The sequence below is a fragment of the Sinohyriopsis cumingii genome, chromosome 14 (assembly GCF_028554795.1).
Source record: "Sinohyriopsis cumingii isolate HCF-2022 chromosome 14, ASM2855479v2, whole genome shotgun sequence".
Lineage (NCBI taxonomy): Eukaryota > Metazoa > Mollusca > Bivalvia > Unionida > Unionidae > Sinohyriopsis > Sinohyriopsis cumingii.
In genome coordinates, this window is record NC_142974.1 from 40,815,066 (window position 1) to 40,835,515 (window position 20,450).

At 35.6% G+C, this 20,450-nt stretch overlaps 1 protein-coding gene across 1 annotated transcript in view; it reads left to right on the top strand.

The window, feature by feature from the left end:
- The window catches only part of LOC149783618 (phosphatidylserine synthase 1-like), a 92,975-nt gene extending 75,589 nt beyond the window's left edge, over positions 1-17,386 (top strand). The window contains exons 12-13 of the mRNA XM_089931869.1: positions 1,656-1,718; positions 5,922-17,386. Of these exons, the coding sequence (XP_089787995.1) occupies positions 1,656-1,718; positions 5,922-6,101 (243 nt within the window). The 3' untranslated portion in view covers positions 6,102-17,386. The remainder of the gene's footprint in view (positions 1-1,655; positions 1,719-5,921) is intronic.
- Positions 17,387-20,450: the final 3,064 nt, after the last annotated feature.

Sequence of the window (20,450 nt, forward strand, 5' to 3'; positions counted from 1 at the left end):
TAACACTATATGCTCTTCCAATATTCTTGTCCTGGCATGGAAAATAATGGATATAAAGGTTAAAGCTTTAAAGCTTTCCCAAGAAAGGCTGGAACTTTTTTTAGGAATTCATCGTGTCAAGTTAAAGACAGTGTGCGACTCTCACTGAGTGGGTTACAAAAGTACCACTGGATACTACCACAATAAGCAAAACACTGATTCAGCAGGACTCATTGAAACAAGGATCAACTTGAGCTATCAGTTAAAAGTATCTTTCCCAAGAGCACAACAGCATTAGCTAATATGGGTATCTACTATTCCTCCCTCCCATCTCCAACATATGCAAAATTACTAGTAAGAAATACATTTCTGCCATCTGTTCTCCTGTACATTTTGGATCCAATGTAATATATTTATGGTAAGTGCCTGTGGTAAATCCAATGTAGTATATTTATGGTAACAGTGCCTGTGATCATGTTGTTGTTGTTGTAGGGTTTAACGCCATTTTTCAGCACACGATAGGCTATACATGGCGGCCAGTATTAATGGTGGAGGAAGAACCCAGGAAAACCCCGGAAAGAACCACCAACCCACAAGAAGCTACTGGCAAGCTTTCTCACATAACCACGTTGTCTGAATCCGAGACTCGAACCCACGCAGACAGAGGTGAGATGGCAGTGATCCGTAACGGACAGCGCTTTAGACCACTCGGCCACTCGGGGCCCCTGTGATCATGTCATTGTGGTAAATCCAGTGTAGTTATTTATGGTAACAGTGCCTGTGATCATGTCATTGTGTATGGGAAAATATGAACTCATTTTGTCGGAAGGATATACTGCACTCCCAAGGTCGTGCAGTATTCCATCCCAAAACTTGTTCATATTTTCCCATACAAATGCAGTAACCTATAATTATTGATTCTGTCATATAATTTATTTATTCTGTTTATAGTTGATGATTCGATTCATCATTATCAATGCTGCATATAATTTATTTACTCTACAGTTGATGAGTAGTCATATATTTACTCTGTTTACAGTTGATGAGTAGTCATATATTTACTCAGTTTACAGTTGATGAATAGTCATATATTTACTCTGTTTACAGTTGATGAGTAGTCATATATTTACTCTGTTTACAGTTGATGAGTAGTCATATATTTACTCTGTTTACAGTTGAAGAATAGTCATATATTTACTCTGTTTACAGTTGATGAGTAGTCATATTTACTCTGTTTACAGTTGATGAGTAGTCATATATTTACTCAGTTTACAGTTGATGAATAGTCATATATTTACTCTGTTTACAGTTGATGAGCAGTCATATATTTACTCTGTTTACAGTTGATGAATAGTCATATATTTACTCTGTTTACAGTTGATGAGTAGTCATATATTTACTGTTTACAGTTGATGAGTAGTCATATTTACTCTGTTTACAGTTGATGAGTAGTCATATATTTACTCTGTTTACAGTTGATGAGTAGTCATATATTTACTCAGTTTACAGTTGATGAATAGTCATATATTTACTCAGTTTACAGTTGATGAATAGTCATATATTTACTCTGTTTACAGTTGATGAGTAGTCATATATTTACTCAGTTTGCAGTTGATGAATAGTCATATATTTACTCTATTTACAGTTGATTAGTCACATATTTACTCTATTAACAGTTGATGAGTAGCTTCCTGTGTGTCTACCTGTGTACTGTATATGCAAGAAGGTGGAAATGGAAGGTATGTTTGGCACAGCAAGTTACAAATTATGCAAAGAAGTATGATTTTAAAATTAAGCTTTACTTAATATAGGGTAAGAGTTAAAAGGGCAGAACTGATTCAGTGAAGTGTGGAGTAATCACTTACAGACACAAATGAAAATTTGCATCAGTGGACTTTGACATATTGGCATACATTTTAATAAACTGCCTTCCTTGGTACTATACATGCTAAATGGAGCAGCCCTCAATACCTTGGCAGATTCTTTACAGCACTTAATACAAAGAGGAATTTCTGATCTTTTTGATTCACACTGGGAACTAAATTGTGTGTTGTAATATTTTAGGGGTACTGTGCTGTACAGTCAGTTTGGTTCTTAACACTAATAGGATTATGTCACAACATCCATTTCTTGCTGCCATACAGTCAACAGTGGCAGATGTGGCACTTTATCCTAATGTAATTAAGACCAATTTTAGCAGGACTAGTCAGTCTACCAAGTTAACCGCTCTGTGTGCCTAGTAGTTAGAGTTCCACTTATGATTTGGGAGATTTTGGGATCAAAACCTAGTTAAGTCATACCAAAGATATAAGAATGGCACTCAGTTTTTATTGCCATCATTCTGTTAATGTCATTTATAGTAATGTCTGATGATTATCCTTTGTATTGACTTTGATTTCTGAAATATAGCTATATAGCTTTATGGATTTCAACTCGATTTGGCTTTCATTTTCACAATAGTAAGAACTTGAATGAGTTTTGTTTCAAGCATACCTTGATATTTGCATGAATTATTACTCCATATTTCCTGTCCGTATGAGTCTCAACCAAATTTATTATGCCGCTTTATATGTCTGGGAACTTTAATGATTTCACATTGCAGCATTCCTCAACATCATTAACAAGAGTAATGTCCCCTGTTTGCCCCCCACCCCCCACCAAACTTTGGTTTCTGTAGCATTACTTGACAAAGGATTGTTGGATTTAAAACATATTTTTGACAGGTAGTTGTATGTTGATGAGATCTTCAGCGAGTCTGATCTCCACAACAGCATTTATACTCTGATTACCCATTCTACTAGATTGACTGTCCACAACAACCTGTACACCCTGATTGACCATTCTTCCAGACTGACTGTCCACAACAACCTGTACACCCTGATTGACCATTCTTACAGACTGACTGTCCACAACAACCTGTACACCCTGATTGACCATTCTTCCAGACTGTCCACAACCTTTACACCCCGATTACCCATTCTTCTAGACTGACTGTCCTCAACAACATTTGCACCCTGATCGCCCAGTCTTCTAGACTGACTGTCCTTAACATTTACAACCTGATTGACCATTCTTCTAGACTGGCTGTCCACAGCAACCTTTACACCCCGGTTGACCATTCTTCCAGACTGACTGTCCACAACGTTTACACCCGATTACCCATTCTTCTAGACTGACTGTCCTTAACATTTACACCCTGGTTACCCATTCTTCTAGACTGACTGTCCACAACCTTTACACCCTGATTACCCATTCTTCTGACTGACTGTCCACAACAACCTTTACACCCTGATTGACCATTCTTCCAGACTGACTGCCCACAACAACCTTTACACCCTGATTGACCATTCTTCCAGACTGACTGTCCACAACCTTTACACCCCGATTACCCATTCTTCTAGACTGACTGTCCTTAACATTTACACCCTGATTGACCATTCTTCTAGACTGGCTGTCCACAACAGCCTTTACACCCTGATTGACCATTCTTCTAGACTGACTGTCCACAACATTTACACCCTGATTGACCATTCTTCTAGATTGGCTGTCCACAACATTTACACCCTGATTGACCATTTTTCTAGACTGACTCTCCACAACATTTACACCCTGATTGCCCAGTCTTCTGACTGACTGTCCATAACAACCTTTACACCCTGATTACCCATTCTTCTGACTGACTCTCCACAACCTTTACACCCTGATTACTCATTCTTCTAGACTGACTGTCTACAACAACCTTTACACCCTGATTACCCATTCCTCTAGACTGACTCTCCACAACATTTACACCCTGATTGACCATTTTTCTAGACTGACTCTCCACAACATTTACACCCTGTATGCCCAGTCTTCTGACTAACTGTCCATAACAACCTTTACACCCTGATTACCCATTCTTCTGACTGACTGTCCACAACAACCTTTATACCCTGATTGCTCAGTCTTCTAGACTGACTGTCCACAACCTTTACACCCTGACTGCTCAGTCTTCTGTACTGTCCACAACAACCTTTATACCCTGATTGCTCAGTCTTCTAGACTGACTGTCCACAACCTTTACACCCTGACTGCTCAGTCTTCTGTACTGTCCACAACAGCCTTTACACCCTGATTGACCATTCTTCTAGACTGACTGTCCACAACATTTACACCCTGATTGCCCATTCTTCTAGATTGGCTGTCCACAACATTTACACCCTGATTGACCATTTTTCTAGACTGACTCTCCACAACATTTACACCCTGATTGCCCAGTCTTCTGACTGACTGTCCATAACAACCTTTACACCCTGATTACCCATTCTTCTGACTGACTCTCCATAACCTTTACACCCTGATTACCCATTCTTCTAGACTGACTGTCTACAACAACCTTTACACCCTGATTACCCATTCTTCTAGACTGACTGTCCACAACATTTACACCCTGATTGACCATTTTTCTAGACTGACTCTCCACAACATTTACACCCTGATTGCCCAGTCTTCTGACTAACTGTCCATAACAACCTTTACACCCTGATTACCCATTCTTCTGACTGACTGTCCACAACAACCTTTATACTCTGATTGCTCAGTCTTCTAGACTGACTGTCCACAACCTTTACACCCTGACTGCTCAGTCTTCTGTACTGTCCACAACAGTCTTTACACCCTGTTTGACCATTCTTCTAGACTGACTGTCCACAACATTTACACCCTGATTGTCCAGTCTTCTAGACTGATTGTTCACAACATTTACACCCTGATTTCCCATTCTTCTAGACTGGCTGTCCACAGCAACATTTACAGCCTGATTGACCATTCTTCTAGACTGACTCTCCACAACATTTACACCCTGATTACCTATTCTTCTGACTGACTGTCCACAACAACATTTACACCCTGATTGACCATTCTTCTAGATAACCTTTACACCCTATTACCCATTCTTCTAGACTGACTGTCCACAACATTTACACCCTGATTGCCCATTCTTCTAGACTGGCTGTCTACAACAACATTTACACCCTGATTGACCATTCTTCTAGACTGACTCTCCACCACCTTTACACCCTAATTACCCATTCTTCTGACTGACTGTCCACAACAACAGTTACACCCTGATTTTCCATTCTTCTAAACTGTCCACAACAACCTTTACACCCTGATTGACCATTCTTCTAGACTGACTCTCCACAACCTTTACACCCCGATTACCCATTCTTCTAGACTGACTCTCCACAACATTTACACCCAGATTATCCATTCTTCTCGACTGACTGTCTACAGCAGCATGTACACACTGATTACCCATTCTTCCAGACTGACTGTCCACAACAACCTTTACACCCTGATTACCCATTCTTCTAGACTGACTGTCCACAACAACATTTACACTCTGCGTGCCCATTCTTCAAGACTGACTGTCCACAACATTACATACTGATTGCTTATTCTTCTAGACTGACTTGCCACAACAACATTGACACCTTGATTGACCATTATTGTTGCCTGGTTTTCCACAGTATAGCATTACTAAGGGATGCTAGATTTCAGTAAATGTCATACACCTTCATAATGGTCAGTCATTGAAGTAATTACAATCAAGTTTTCTATGTAAACATTGAAAGAGCTATTGCCCCTGAATATCCATTTTCCCAACTTTGATTGATCCTTGTTCCTCTTTGTAGAACCCAATCAAGCTGATTGATGTGAGCAGTGCTCTTTTTTATTCACTTAGTGCTGATAGCTGTATTTTTTAAAATAGTTAAAAATTCTTGAAATTTTATATAAAGTAGAGAAAACTTTTTGATATCTCATTTTCATTAGAATGAAAAGAAGATTTAAGTATTGTATTCAAAAGTCATAATTTATATTTTCCTTTTATCTCATTTATCATTTTATCTCATTTATCCTTTCCTTCTGTCTTATTATGCTTTCCTTTTTCTTTTTTTCAGATGTTTGATGATTTACTGGATGAAAAATTCTTCAGAGATAAACACCTACAAAAAAAGCTGGAGGACAGCATTGAGAGAACATCAGCACAGGAGCTAAAACATGGAAATAAATGTTTAGCAGAGAGGAATGGGTCTATTCTGCGGCAAAAGGGAAAACATTATGCCAACGGCCACTTATGAATCAAGGTGCCCCTTGTTAGAGTGGCAAATCTACCATTGGAAATAATATGAGCAAGATTATGAATAGATGCCACACCGTTTTATCTTTGCAATCTTTCTTTATCATTCTGTGCTGAAGTTCAAGACTAATGAGTACCATTTATTGTGGCAATGTTTCATATAAATTACGGTATACTAAAAAGTTCTCACTCTGGTAGAAGAGAATGCATGTGCTTCTCATTTATAAAAAAATATGAATTGTATTGTACCTCACATTGATTCATTATCATAATAATTGTTATTATAATTATTACATGACTGACTTTCAGAACCCTAATTTCTTCACATTTAATGGTTTGGTAAGGATGGATATAATTTTCATTACATGTTCGTATGAAATTATTGCAATATCAACTGTACATTACTAAAAAATGGAAGTTATCTCAGTATCAATTTTGCATTACTAAAAAAGGTGAATTATCACAGTATCAGTCATGCTTTACTAAAAAAAAGAGGAATTATCATGCAGTACTGAAGAAGGGGAATTATCTTATTGTCACTCATGTGTTACTGAGGAAGCAAATTCTTGTCATAATTTATCTTTTTCTAAATCGCATGTTTCAACATTTTTATCCATTTGAAATTTCACATTTTCTTGTGAATTTTTATTCATCTTGGTCATTTAGGACTAAAAAATATATCAGATATTTGCAAAATAATTCCACATGAAATCTTTGACCAATGCAAAAGAAATTTGGTAGGTCTATTTTCATAGTGCAGAGTTTGAAATGCCTGGACTCCCATTTAAAGAGAGATGTTGATTCCTGCCCTCCATAGAGTAACCAATAAAGTTCTCCATCTTTCTGATTGATATTGCTAATAGAGAGCTCTAGATTAGATTCGATGATTTCTGATACTGAACACGATTTATGCTGCTGTCAGTTTTGTGGAAGTGTTTATACACTAGGTCTGCGTCTTGTCATGGACATACCTTGGGTGTTCTTTTGTTCTCACTTGGAATTAACTTTTAATCTCAAAAGCATGTTGTTTGCCACAGAGATGACAGATGAGTAAGTAGATGAGATTGCATGTAGCACAGTAATCTCTTAACTTTGAACTATATTTTAGGTTTGTAAGATTCTAGATATTTGGGTTTATTTTAAAAATCCTAACCACACACACACACACATCATATACCATGATGTGGACTTTCTGCATCAGGATTGCTACACATCAAAAATGAACCATCATTGTGTCTTGTGTGAAACAATGTATAAACATCGTCAATCTCTGGAGTGACACAAATATTATAAATATAAGTTTACTATTTTCTTGCCAGCTTTGTCAAAAATATACAAAAGAAAGGAAGATGTCAAAAATAAATCAGGAGCATAAACATCACAATTTAATGGTTGCCTCTTGAACCCCAAATTTGAATTATTGGGAATACAGATTCAGTTTATGATCCATTCCAATTACATCCTACTGTGTCTGATATTTCAGAAACATTACAAATCATCCTTAATGAAATATTCCTTTTTGAGGTCATGATGAGTCCTCATTGTATTCGAACTTGATGCCCGTCATTTTACCCAGTTTGGTCTGTGTCTTCCCTTGACAATGCCTGTCTTTGCATTTACCCAGTTTGGTATGTGTCGGGAAACAGATCAAGGATTTCTTAAATGATGTTTTAGTTTGTCGATTCATTAATCTTGTGGACAGTCTCATGATCCCACTGGATTGATATGAAATAAACAATGTGATACCTGTGGGACACAAAAAGAACCACAAGCTAATATCATACCATGGTGGGTCTATGTTTTACAATTCAAACTTTAACTGTGTTTATTCACACAATACAGGATAACCAGTTCCTTTAACTATAAAATCAATATTCCAAAAGAAGTTCTAGCCACACTAATTCCTACCCATAATTTGTTTAACTTAAGTTGAACCCTGCTGCATGAAACAATATGTTTGTTCAGAACTGGCTGCATTAAACATTTAAGTCACAAACCTACACTGGCCACAACAGTATGTTATGATAATACAACCCCACTAAAATTGGAGACAGCAAATGTTACATGACCCAAAATATGGGTTGCACCACAGCCACCTATGGGTCAAGACATGATGATGAGTTCAAGAATGAAGACCAATTCCCTCTGATGAGCTGCAAAGGTAACAGAACTAGTCAGGGACCAGGGGTGACTAGACCACCCCAGCAGATGGGCGGCAACACCTCCAGATACTTTCAAGTAGTACCATGTTTTTGCATAGAACAGTTGACATTTTCATTCCATTGATATTATAATTTTAAGTTTGATAGTTTATGGGGAGATTTTGAATGCTGACTTTTGTGGAGTAATCAGTTATGGCATAGGGTCTTACAAACTCAGAGGTCGTTTTAATTGTTTTTCATTATCAGGCTTTTTTACGAAAGTATCTGATGTACAGAATTTGAACAAATGTCACAGTAATTTTTTAGATCTGAAAGTTTTGAATTGTTTTGACCTGAAACAGCTTCTTTAAATCAGCTAGATTATAGATATGGAATAGTCTTTCTTACATTCTAAATCCAAGTCATAGCTAATCATAATCTAAGAACTTTGTTGGTTTTGATTTGGATTGGTGTTTTTTGGCACAGTAACACATGGAGGAAAGTGCCTTGACCAAAGACTTGCTACAGTAGCTGACCCAGGCTGTTCCAGTGGTAGGATTTAAACCAACATCTTTTCTGTTGTGAGTCAGGCATGCTACCCACTGAGAAGCCACCTCTTAATCTTATACCTACAAGTGTAATGCACAACCCTTGTTGTAAATAGTGTCACACATGTGTAGATATGGTAAGGGTTATGAGTTACATGTGTAGATATGGTAAGAGCTTTGTGTTACATGTGTAGATATGGTAAGAACTTTGTGTTACATATATAGATATCGTAAGGGTTATGTGTTACATGTGTAGATATGGTAAGAGCTTTATGTTACATGTGTTGATATGGTGTGATATATTTCAGTGTTTTTTGTGGGGGTTTTTCCTATTTAGGAGAGGTAGGATCAACATAAGAAATTAAGAGTGCATGCATTTCAATTATGGCAGAAGCCTAGTCTTGAGTTACTTTCAACACCTATCATTTTATAAGAATTTCTCATCTTTGTCATATCTTCGTCATAGAACTGTTGAGGTAATGATCTCCGTTAAGGTTCAAATCTACATTGATTGTAAACTTCTCTTTGTTTAAATAACTTGTTTTATCACATGAGCTCATACTTCCTTGCATATATTGATATTGTATCACAGTCAGTTGTCATTACCCATTTCACTAGACAATCTTGTTGCTTAGAAGGGGTGTTGAGAAAATTGGAAACTTGATATGAATGTATATTGATGTTTTACAAAGAATATATGCAGTGTATAGAGGTATTCATATTTTGTGGGTTATGTTAGATGTATTGTTGTGTTTAATTTCTTCTTTGTTGATATTCACACATTTACAGTATTTCGCCATAATTGTGTATCTGTTCTCTTGCATATTTTTCCAAAATGTCTTACTCAACATGTGTACATTATTTATTGCGAAAATTGTTACAGAAAAATAACACCAAGATTTATGTCTACCTTAGGTAAATTTGCAAAGTTCATGACAATTCCATAGATTTTTACATTAACCATAACTTTTCAACAAAACAGTAAATGACATATTGAGATATCATTTATCAATTTCAATCACAGTTTTTAATGTTAACCTAACAGTTGCCTATTTCTTGCCTCTGTATAAGACAAAGACGGGATTCAGAACTGCCAGCACACTGAAAGTGGGTGTCCTAAAATTATTTGGTTTATGTCAGTTTTACAGTATTTACAGTATATATGAAGATGGTAAAGATTTAAGACTGAACAACTAAAATGCGGGCATACCTAAATGGTAAACATTTTAATTTTATATTTTGACTAAAGTGAAAAGCATTATAGAAGTGGACATATTGCATAAATTGATAGTACTATATTTCTTAAGTAGAATGTATGCCAGCTTGAATCTCAGTGTTGTACACCAGCTTGAATATGTCAGTGTTGTATGCCGGCTTGAATCTGTCAGTGTTATATATCAGCTTGAATCTGTCAGTGTTGTATGCCAGCTTGAATCTGTCAGTGTTGTATAGCAGCTTGAATCTGTCAGTGTTGTGTGCCAGCTTGAATCTGTTGGTGTTGTGCACCAGCTTGAATCTGTTGGTGTTGTACAGCAGCTTGAATCTGTTAGTGCTGTACACCAGCTTCAATCTGTCAGTGTTGTATACCAGCTTGAATCTGTCAGACTGAGTGTTGTATGCCAGCTTGAATCTGTCATTGTTGTATAACAGCTTGAATCTGTTAGTGTTGTATACCAGCTTGAATCTGTCAGTGTTGTATACGAGCTTTAACCTGTCAGTGTTGTATACCAGCTTGATTTACATTAAAGCCTGTCATCAGTTTATTAACTTTATTGGACTTCTTGCGATTGAACATTTGTTAAAATTATGATTCGTTGTATGAATATTTGCATACGATTATAACCCTCAAGTATCATTGGAAATTGCTTGATCTGTATACCCCCAACCATCTGTGCTAACCAAGACCAGTGTCTCTCACCTATATATTGCCCTTGCTTTGCTGCAGTTGATATTTATGTATCCCATTCCTTGCAAGTTATCGAGGCAGAGGTGTATAATGTAGACTAAGTATAGTATTTGGAAATATATTGTGGAAAATTATAATACAGACTGTGTATGTGACATGATTGTGTAAAATGCTGAAATAGTTGGGTTATCAGGACCCATTAGGACAGGTGGGTTGTGCTGGTTGTGTAGTTAACTTATAAACTTATGCAGTCTAGTAATATATGGGGGGGGGGGGCATTTCTTGGGTCATTACGATCAAACAACAGTGTTTTACTCATCTAGTTATATGCTTTGTGATTTATAAATGTTTTGAGATTTTTTTGTGTATGTAAAAGCAATGCATTTAAAGTGGACATTAGTAATGTAAAGAGACTGTATTTTGATGACTTACATTAATAGTGAAGATTGTTTTTTTTAAGCAGTATTATATTGATTTATGTACAGTAAATATGCATTATTTCTACATAGTCACTGCATTATTGTAGATGGTGTGTGTCCATGCATCATTTCCATGCTTTGATTTTTTTTTGCATAGACTGACTTATTGGCATACAGTGAGTTATGTTAGTACACAGTGGCTATGTATTATTTGTACTCAGTCTGATATTAGTGCACAGTGACTATTATTAATACTGTGACTGTTGGATGTGTTCTTTGTACACAGTGACTCTGAATTATTAGTATCTGTGTTATTAGTGCACAGTGAGTGTTATTTGTGCACAGTGATGTATTAATACACATTGGCTCCAAATTATTAGTACACAGTGTTATTAATATACAGTGAGTGTTATTTGTACAGTTACTGTTATTAATACACATTGGCTGTAAATTATTAGTACACAGTGTTATTAATATACAGTGAGTGTTGTTTGTACAGTTACTGTTATTAATACACATTAGCTCTAAATTATTAGTACACAACATGTTACTAATACACAGTGACCGCTATTCCTGCTCAGTGACCATTATTAATGCAGAGTGAATTTTATTAGGAGACAGTGGATCTGCATTATTTGTATGCTGCAACTATATGTTATTTGTACACAGTGACTTTCTTAATAATACTACATGTTGTTATGCAGCCATCTTGAGTCAGGCATTGTCTGTCTTTCGTTCATTATCATTTACCTTTGAGGTCAATAATGTTCATTAACATTTACATATAAAGCCTATAATGTTGTAATGGTTGGAAGGAGTTATCACAAAACTGAGTGGCTATCAAAACTAGAATGCTGCAATCCAAAGCATTGCCTTCTGCCTGTAAGTCAGGATGATCATCAGGACTATGGAATATGCAGTTCTGTGTCTTACATCCTAGTTTGAGAAATAACTTTGAAGCCATTGATATTTTGACAGCGCTTTGTCCATATCCACACATTATCATACTGTAGTGAGAATCCCAAACTGTCTTGCCAATTGCAGTACTGTTGTTTTTTGTTGTGTTGTATTGTTTCTTATTTTATTAGTTCATTTTGTGACCAGAGTTCCGGAGTTTATATACAGTCTGATCTCATTTGTCTTCCATCCATTGTATGAGAATCACTTTTCAGTGATGCTACAAATTGGAAACCATTTCTGAACTGTATCCTTTTATTTAACAAGCAGCTTTAGCTAAAGTTTTATTACTGTGTTGAATAAAAGATAGTTTGGCTAACTTTCTTTATTACCTTCAAAATTAGCACAAAATCCTATGCTTCTAGTGCACATATAATTGGGAAAATAAAAAGATTTGTTCTCCTATCCTAATTTCCTTTGTTCAAGTTTATTTTAAGTTACAAATTGTATCAGGAAAGTTTCATTCATAGAATAGAAAGATACACAGTGGAATTCCATCAGTCTCCTGGCAAATATTCTATTTTTCCATTTTCATTTTGGGGGAATTTCAACTTTTTAAACAAAAACAGGACATACAGTTTAAGTTTGTCAGAGAAAGGGAATCTCAGAAGATCGTTTGAATCTGTTATAAATATTTACTGTATTTATTCATACAGAATAATGGGTATAGTTTATTTTTGCTTATTTTAGGTTGTACAGTTTTTTCAATTAAGATGAAAAGATAGGTAAGCATCAATATTAATAAAATTTTCTTTGTGCTTAAAATCAGTATAATCTAAAAGCTTAAAAACAAATTAATTGCCACTTTTTATGACATAATGGCAGCAAAAATATTAAAGTGTATCGTGTGCAACCTTAACTTTAGATGCTGGCAGCTGACTCCAAAAGATTGTTCTTTTTTCCATTTCAACATTGTATCTTTCTTTGTATATTGTTGGCTTGACTTAATCCTGTAGTTTTAATATTGAGCTTGCTGTTTTAAAAGAAAATGAGAAAGTTGGATATTGGAATATATTTGACACATTTTGAAAGTTATTATTAATGTCGTTTTTAATAGTTTAAAATAATGTACTAGTCATTCGTCTGCTGTTTAGAAGAAAAAGTTTAATCGATTAATCACTGCATATCTGACAAAATACATGTAAATATGATATTTGTTTATCTTTGCATTTCAGTGAGTCATTGCATATTGGTTAATTGCTCTAAAGTTCCTGAATATACGATAGCCACTTTATAATGATGTTACAATCATGGATTTCATTTAATTCTTCAGTTGTTATTGATCATGACTAGTTGAATTAGTTCACCTCAGTTTAGTTGACTAATGAGAACCAACTACAATGGGATTTCACACCAATAGCTTGTTGGTTTTTGGTTTTATCTCAACTAGGCTAAAGACCATGCAAGCTTGCAGTATTGGCCAATTTAGCTTACTTAGCCCAAATACCATGTAAACTTGCAATATTGCCCTATGATCCACTATGAACTACCCCTTATGCATCCATCAGGAACCTTCTCAACAACCATAAAAGTGAAACAAACAATTTCTTCAGAATTTGGAAGATAGCATCCTGGCAGAAAGGATTTTAACCTTGTACAAATACTGCGTCTGTCATAAGATGGCCACCAGTATTGAAAAAAGACAAATCTATAAATGTTTTCTCTTGAATAATTGTTCACCAAAAATGGACCAGGTTGAACAGAAAGCATCCTAACATGACGGGCATTCAACTTTGTACAAGTGATGCCTGCCTATCACCATATATAAACACATTACTAAAAATATAAAAACCATAAAACAACTTCTTCTCAAACACTGCTTGATAGAATTTATACCAGCTTAATATCAAGCAGCTTGGACTTTCAGGTTTGCACAAAATTATGATGACAGGAGTGATACTGATCAGCCATCAAATATGGTCCCAGGACTGAAAATATGGAAATCATTTTATAACTTCTAAAAATCTGTTTAACAGAATTGGACTAAATTTTGTAGAAAGGATATGTACATGTCTTTTAATTCAAAACTTACAATTCTTACTTTATACTTTAAAGAAAGCTATTTGCATAAGAATTGTATTGTTCTTGGCAAGTCTTCTGAACAGCACTGGAGATTTTCAGTGTTAAACAGGTGACAGCAGTATAGAGAATCATATTGTTTTGAAAGAAGAAATACAGATTCAAAATTGATGCATATTCTATTTCGAGATGAGTATATATGTAACTATAGTAAATTATTTATATCATTCTAAATACAATAAAATTGCCATATTCACATTGAACAGATTATAAAATACATTACAAGATCTTTGCATAAATAAAATATAGTATTGTTGGTATCAGTTTTTTGGATATTTTTGCGCAAAATGTTTCTGTACTAAGATGTGTAGATGGCTAATAGCCTCTTCATTCTGTAATCAGTGGGTGCCCGTTTGTCTTAATTATGTAATCCTTGTAGATGGCAGATGGAGTTGTCTTCATCCTTTAATCTTTGTAAATTGCAGGTGATACGTTTTTGTCTTTATTCTTTAATTGTTGTAGATGCAGATTGTTTCCTTTTGTTTCCATTCTTTAATCTTTGTACTTGGCTAATTATATCCATATATCTTTGTTCTTTAATCCTTGCGAATTCCAGGTGAGATCCTTTTGTCTTCATTCTTTAATCTTTGTAGATGGCACGTGGTGTTCTTTTGTCTACATTATTTGATCTTTGTAAATGGCAGGTGATTTCATTTTTTTTTATATTCTTATACTTTAATCTTTGTAGGTATCAAATGGTGTTCTTTTGTCTTCACTCTTTAATCTTTGTATATGGCCAATAATATCCTTTTGTCTTTACTCTTTAAGCTTTGTAAATTGCAGGTGGTATCATTTGTGTTCATTCTTGAATCGTTGTAAATTGCAGGTGGTATCCTTTTGTCTTCATTCTTAAATCTTTTAAATGATTGATATTATTCTTTTGTCGCTTGATTCTTTGTACATGGCCAATGCTGTCCCTTTGTCTTCATTTTTTGATATTCATATATGGCTAAAGGTCTCCATTTGTTTTCATTCTTTAATTGTAGATATCAGATGGTGAGCTTTTGTCTTCATTCCTTAATCTTTATAAATAGAAAATGGCCTCTTTTTTTGTTCATTCTTTAATATTTGTACAGGACTGATGGCCTCTTTATTTTGATTATTTACTCTTTATTCATTGGCCCCATAAATTTGTGTTTTCTAACAACCATGAACTCCACATAACTTGGTAGTGCGCAAATAAAAATGTCTTAAAAGTTGTAATTATAAAATGTAATCAACCTCCGATAGGTTGACAGACTTTTTATAATTGGGATGCTACAGTAAAATTGTTGTAGACCTAATCTCATTGAAAATCCGTATATTTATTTAACCTTCAGAAAATATGTTAATCAAGAATACAAAATATTTAATCTGACATATCTTAAGATATTTTAACATGTTCATAATCAATTTAAATTAGTGACATGATTTGTACTTTGGATGTACTTGTACACAGAATGAACATTTTGTACATATTCAGTTGAAATTAGTGACATGATTTGTACTTGTACACAGAATGAACATTTTGTACATATTCAATTCGAGTCAGAATACATTTTGATAGGTATATAATTTATTAACTGGAATTTCTTAGTACCACAGAACTAATCAAGTGTAATGGGGATATTTCTTAGAACTACAGAGCAAATCGAGTACATTAGGGTTATTTCTTGGAACTACAGAGCAAATCGAGTACATTAGGGTTATTTCTTGGAACTACACAGCTAATCAAATAAACTGGTGATATTTCTGAATACTACAGAACTAAAATGAGTGTTTCAGAAAAATTAACTCATATTTCTTTATTACTGAATATATATAGATCAGTTAAGTCAATAATTAATTCAGGATCTGTTGTGTCAATAATTAATTCAAGTTCTGTTGTGTCAGTTATTGATTCAAGTTCTGTTGTGTCTATAATTAATTCCAGATCTGTTGTGTCGCTTATTAACTCAAGATCTGTTGTGTCGCTTATTTACTCAAGATCTGATGTGTCGCTTACTAACTCGAGATATGTTGTGTCACTGATTAATTTGATGTTATTTGTATCATATTAACTTAAGATTAGTTGTGTCAGAGATTAGTGCAAGATTAGTTGTCACTGATTAACTCCAGATTATGTCGCTGACTAACTCCATATTAATTGTGGCAATGATTAACTCTGGGTTCGTTGTGTCACTGATTAACTCCAGATTAGTTTAGTCACTGATTAACTCTGGATTAGTTTTGTCACTGATTTACTCTGGATTAGTTGTGTCACTGATTAACTCCATATTGGTTGTGTCACAGATTAACTCCAGATTAGTTGTGTAACAGATTAGTGTCACTGATATTCACAAAATAGACACTTGAGAAGTGCATTTTAGCATTTTATTGTAAACTTTATGTGCATTTAAATGTGTACATGTACATAATCTGTGAAATATGTGAGAGAAATACTGTATATTTTAAAACTTCTGCGTATTTTCAATTTTGCATTTTATACAAAGGGTCACAGATTGCAGAACGTTTTCTTACAGAAATTGAATCACTGGAAAAAGAGATAATATATTGAAGATCTCAGATTTTTATGTCCGTTAATATTTCAGAATGAAACAGTTTGGAAATATTTATCAGTGTATCTGTGGCATTGATGATAATAATTGTTAATTCATTGATAAACACATTGTTTCACTAGCCAGACCCAATTTTCCTACACGATGGAATGAACAGGACTCATCCCCCATATTTCTTACTTACAAAGATGTGATACAAATATGTTTAGCAAATCTCTCATGAATTAAAATTTTCATTAATTGAGATCCATTTGCTTTACATTTTTTCTGGTCATACTTGTATAATTGTGCTTTTTCATTATGTTTTCAGATTTTATGCTTGGCATAATTTCACGAATATTAATTAAAAAGATGGTACATTCAAAATATTTTATATGTATAAAGCTTATTTGAACGCTTTGAGAAGAAGTTAAAAACGTGTATTGAAGTTGTCTGAGGGACATTGAATTCCTTTGTTTTGGTGTACTTGATTTAATGCATGTGTGATGTGCTTTTTCAGAAATAGACTTTTTTATAGTTATTAATACCTTAAGTATCTAGTCAGTGGTAACATGAACATTAATAACGTGTTCAAACAGTAGTTTAAAATACATTCCACGAATGTGTAGTGTTTTTTATATACTATTTTCAGTCATATTGTAATTTTAGTCATTTGCATGATTTCCTTGCATTTCAAATAAAGCATTGTTGCTCAAGGAATTGGCCCATTTTTTATTTCCAAAAACACATACATGGTCATCTTTTAAAACACAATTTTCAGTTGTCATAGGAAACAAGACAAAGCAGGGAGTTGCTTTTCTTTACCACCATGATACATGTCGCTAACCTGTAGCCTGTGTAAAGAGTTGACCACCCTGCATAGTGCTCCTGTAAAACTATCCATAAGCTACTTCCTATACAGATAATAGTCACTGAGACAATTAAAACGTAAGATTTTCAGAGGTAAACAGCCGTACTTTCATGCGATACTTCACTGACAATAACTAGGGCGATACCATATTACGTCTTTTGGTCACTGCTCTAAAATTGCCAATTAGTAGTGTAGTGGGGCGATATAGCGACAATGGAAATCAGTCAAAAAGGTTGTGGGCCTGTATAGCGACATTTTCCCCGACCCCCTGGGACTGTGTAGCGCCAAAAGGTTGGGACTGTATACGGACAATAGGAATGGAACAGGTGGGAAACGTTACGGTACTGGACAGTGGCAACAATGTTGCAAGGGGCTGACCTCAATCGGACCAAACAGCAAACAGTGACAGCAGGGAAATAAAAAAAAAGCTAGAACGCTTGGCGGGACAGGACATAGAACTGGATAGAGATAGAGATAGACATAAAATAAAAATAAACTTTACGCAAGAGAACAAATCTTTTCAAGACAGTGGAATGGCCCTGAAAAGGGCCCTTGTGTTTCTTTTTCTTCTGATTTCTGCCTTGTCTTTTTCTTTGCCACCAGCACCTTATCTCCCTACAACATTCTTTTTCTTCTCCTATTTATCCTTCTCTTCCTTCTATCTCATTTTTTTTTCTCTTTTCATTCTCCACTTTTTTAATCTTAACATTCCATTCTCTCGTCCTGACTTTGTCTTCTATATTTACATTTTCTTCTTTAATCATTTCTCAGAGTTGTTCCTTCGCCTTTTTAAATTATTGATTTCCGTTTTCAAAATGTGTAAACCATAGGCACCATTCTCTATGGTATCCACGACTCCTGCAACTTCAACATCTTGCCCATATGTTTGCTGGCCATTTTCAGGGGTTATTCGAGGTTGGATGGCTCAAATGACTGATCGGTCATTTCAATTATACGGGCGTGGGTTGCATGCTTTGCATATGCCACTGTCGACAGCATATTGCGGTATATCAATTTTACTGAGGTCGACAGAGCGTTCTATGTCATTGATCATGATATTAAATAGGGCTTAATACGCTTCCTTAGAGGGTGCCATTTTCTAGTTCGTATTCTTCTGAATATTGATCACCTATTCTAGTTCTAATATGTCTATCTTTTAAGAAAGGTTTGATCCATTTATGCATGTGGCCGTTGATTCCATAGTGGCTCAATTTGGCGATGAGACCATCAGTCCAAGCTCGATCAAATGCTTTCTCAAGGTCTAGAAATATTGCTATGAGATGTGGATCGCACTTTCGTTTAGCATTGAAAGTTGGTTTAATGAGTGATTTGAGCCTACTAGTTGGTCCAGGGTAGATCTTTTATTGCGAAAGTCACTGTTTTTTTGTTGTTGTTGTTGAGAGAAGATTGTTACTTTCGAGGTGATGTTTAAGTCTAGTGTTTATCGTTGTCTCCATCACCTTACATGTAGTGTCGGTGAGGGAGATTTGCCTGTAGGATGATAGTTATGTGGGACTTTACCAGATTTTTGAATCAGAATAACTATAGCTTGTTTCCATTTTTGTGGTATTTGTCTTGTCTGCCATGATTGATTAATCATGTTTAGTATGATTTCTTCAATATTGGGTGGAACGTTTTTGTATATTTTTGATACATTTATTTTAGACTCTTAACGCTGCCAAAATGTCTAAGAATACCGACATCGTTTGACTTTCACTGACCACCTTCTTTCCTAGACATTGTTTCTTCTCTGCTACTTGTTCTTCCTGTCGTTTCCTTCTTGTCTCTTCTTCTTCTCGCTGTCTCTGTTGAATGAGAAAAGCTTGTTCTTCTTCTTTCTGTCTCTTTAAATAACTGGACGTGTGGTACGGAAGGAGAAGGTGGCGAAAGTGCTGGTACCGGAACAAATTCTAGCGAAGATGAGAGAAAATACACTAATACCCAATTAAAATCGGTCTCTTCTGGAAGTAGGTCCGTGCTGACTTTGGTAGCCGCTCTATACCATCGCATTTCTTTTCAACGGCTGGTGCACCTCAATTAAGTCTTCTTAGTTTCCGTCATGTTCTAACTCAGTCGCATGGATTCACTGTGCACAGACGCCAGTGCATCTATATAGGGAATGTGACGTCACAGGTAGCTCTCTTCGGATTGGAAGACAGACTCCACACTGTGACTGAATTTTGTAACGCGTGTTAGGATTGGTGGAAAAAACTCAATCCGTTTCGATCCGCTCTTCCACTATGAATAACCCCGGTTCACTTCATTCACTTCACCTATTCTCGTCACATGATGTGGACTAACGTTGAATTGTCTACCCACCTATCGTCGACGCTGTTCCGCACTTATTTACTCATGTATATCAAGTCATCATAGACAATCATCCGGATCATCAAGACGAGCGTTTGAAAAAGGATATATGTGGAGAGACAATGTTGTCTGAAAAGAGTCCTCATCTACGGTCCAGAAGTCAGAAGATGTTTGAGGACGATAAGAAAAAACATATGCGATGCCCTCTGTGTTAACGGAAAGGTGTCACTCCTCTTTCTCGAAAAGATGTATCATCTTGCCTACTAAAAATTATGTCTGTGTCTATCCAGTTTATGTCCCTTCCCGCCAAGCGTTCTAGTTTTTTCCCCGCTCTCACTGTGATATTTGGCCCGATTGAGGTCAACCCCTTGCAACATTGTTGCCAGTGTCCAGTACCGTGGCGTCACCAACCTGTACAATTCCTATTGTCCGTATTTTGACCTAACCTTTTGTTGCTATAAATCTTGTCGCTATACTGGCCCAGGGTGTGCCTAAAAAGGTTGTCGCTATACAGGCCTACGACCTTTTTGACTGCGATTTCCATGGTCGCTCTATCGCCCCACTACTCCCGTTAGACTAATTTACATAAGTGAAATATACTAAGTT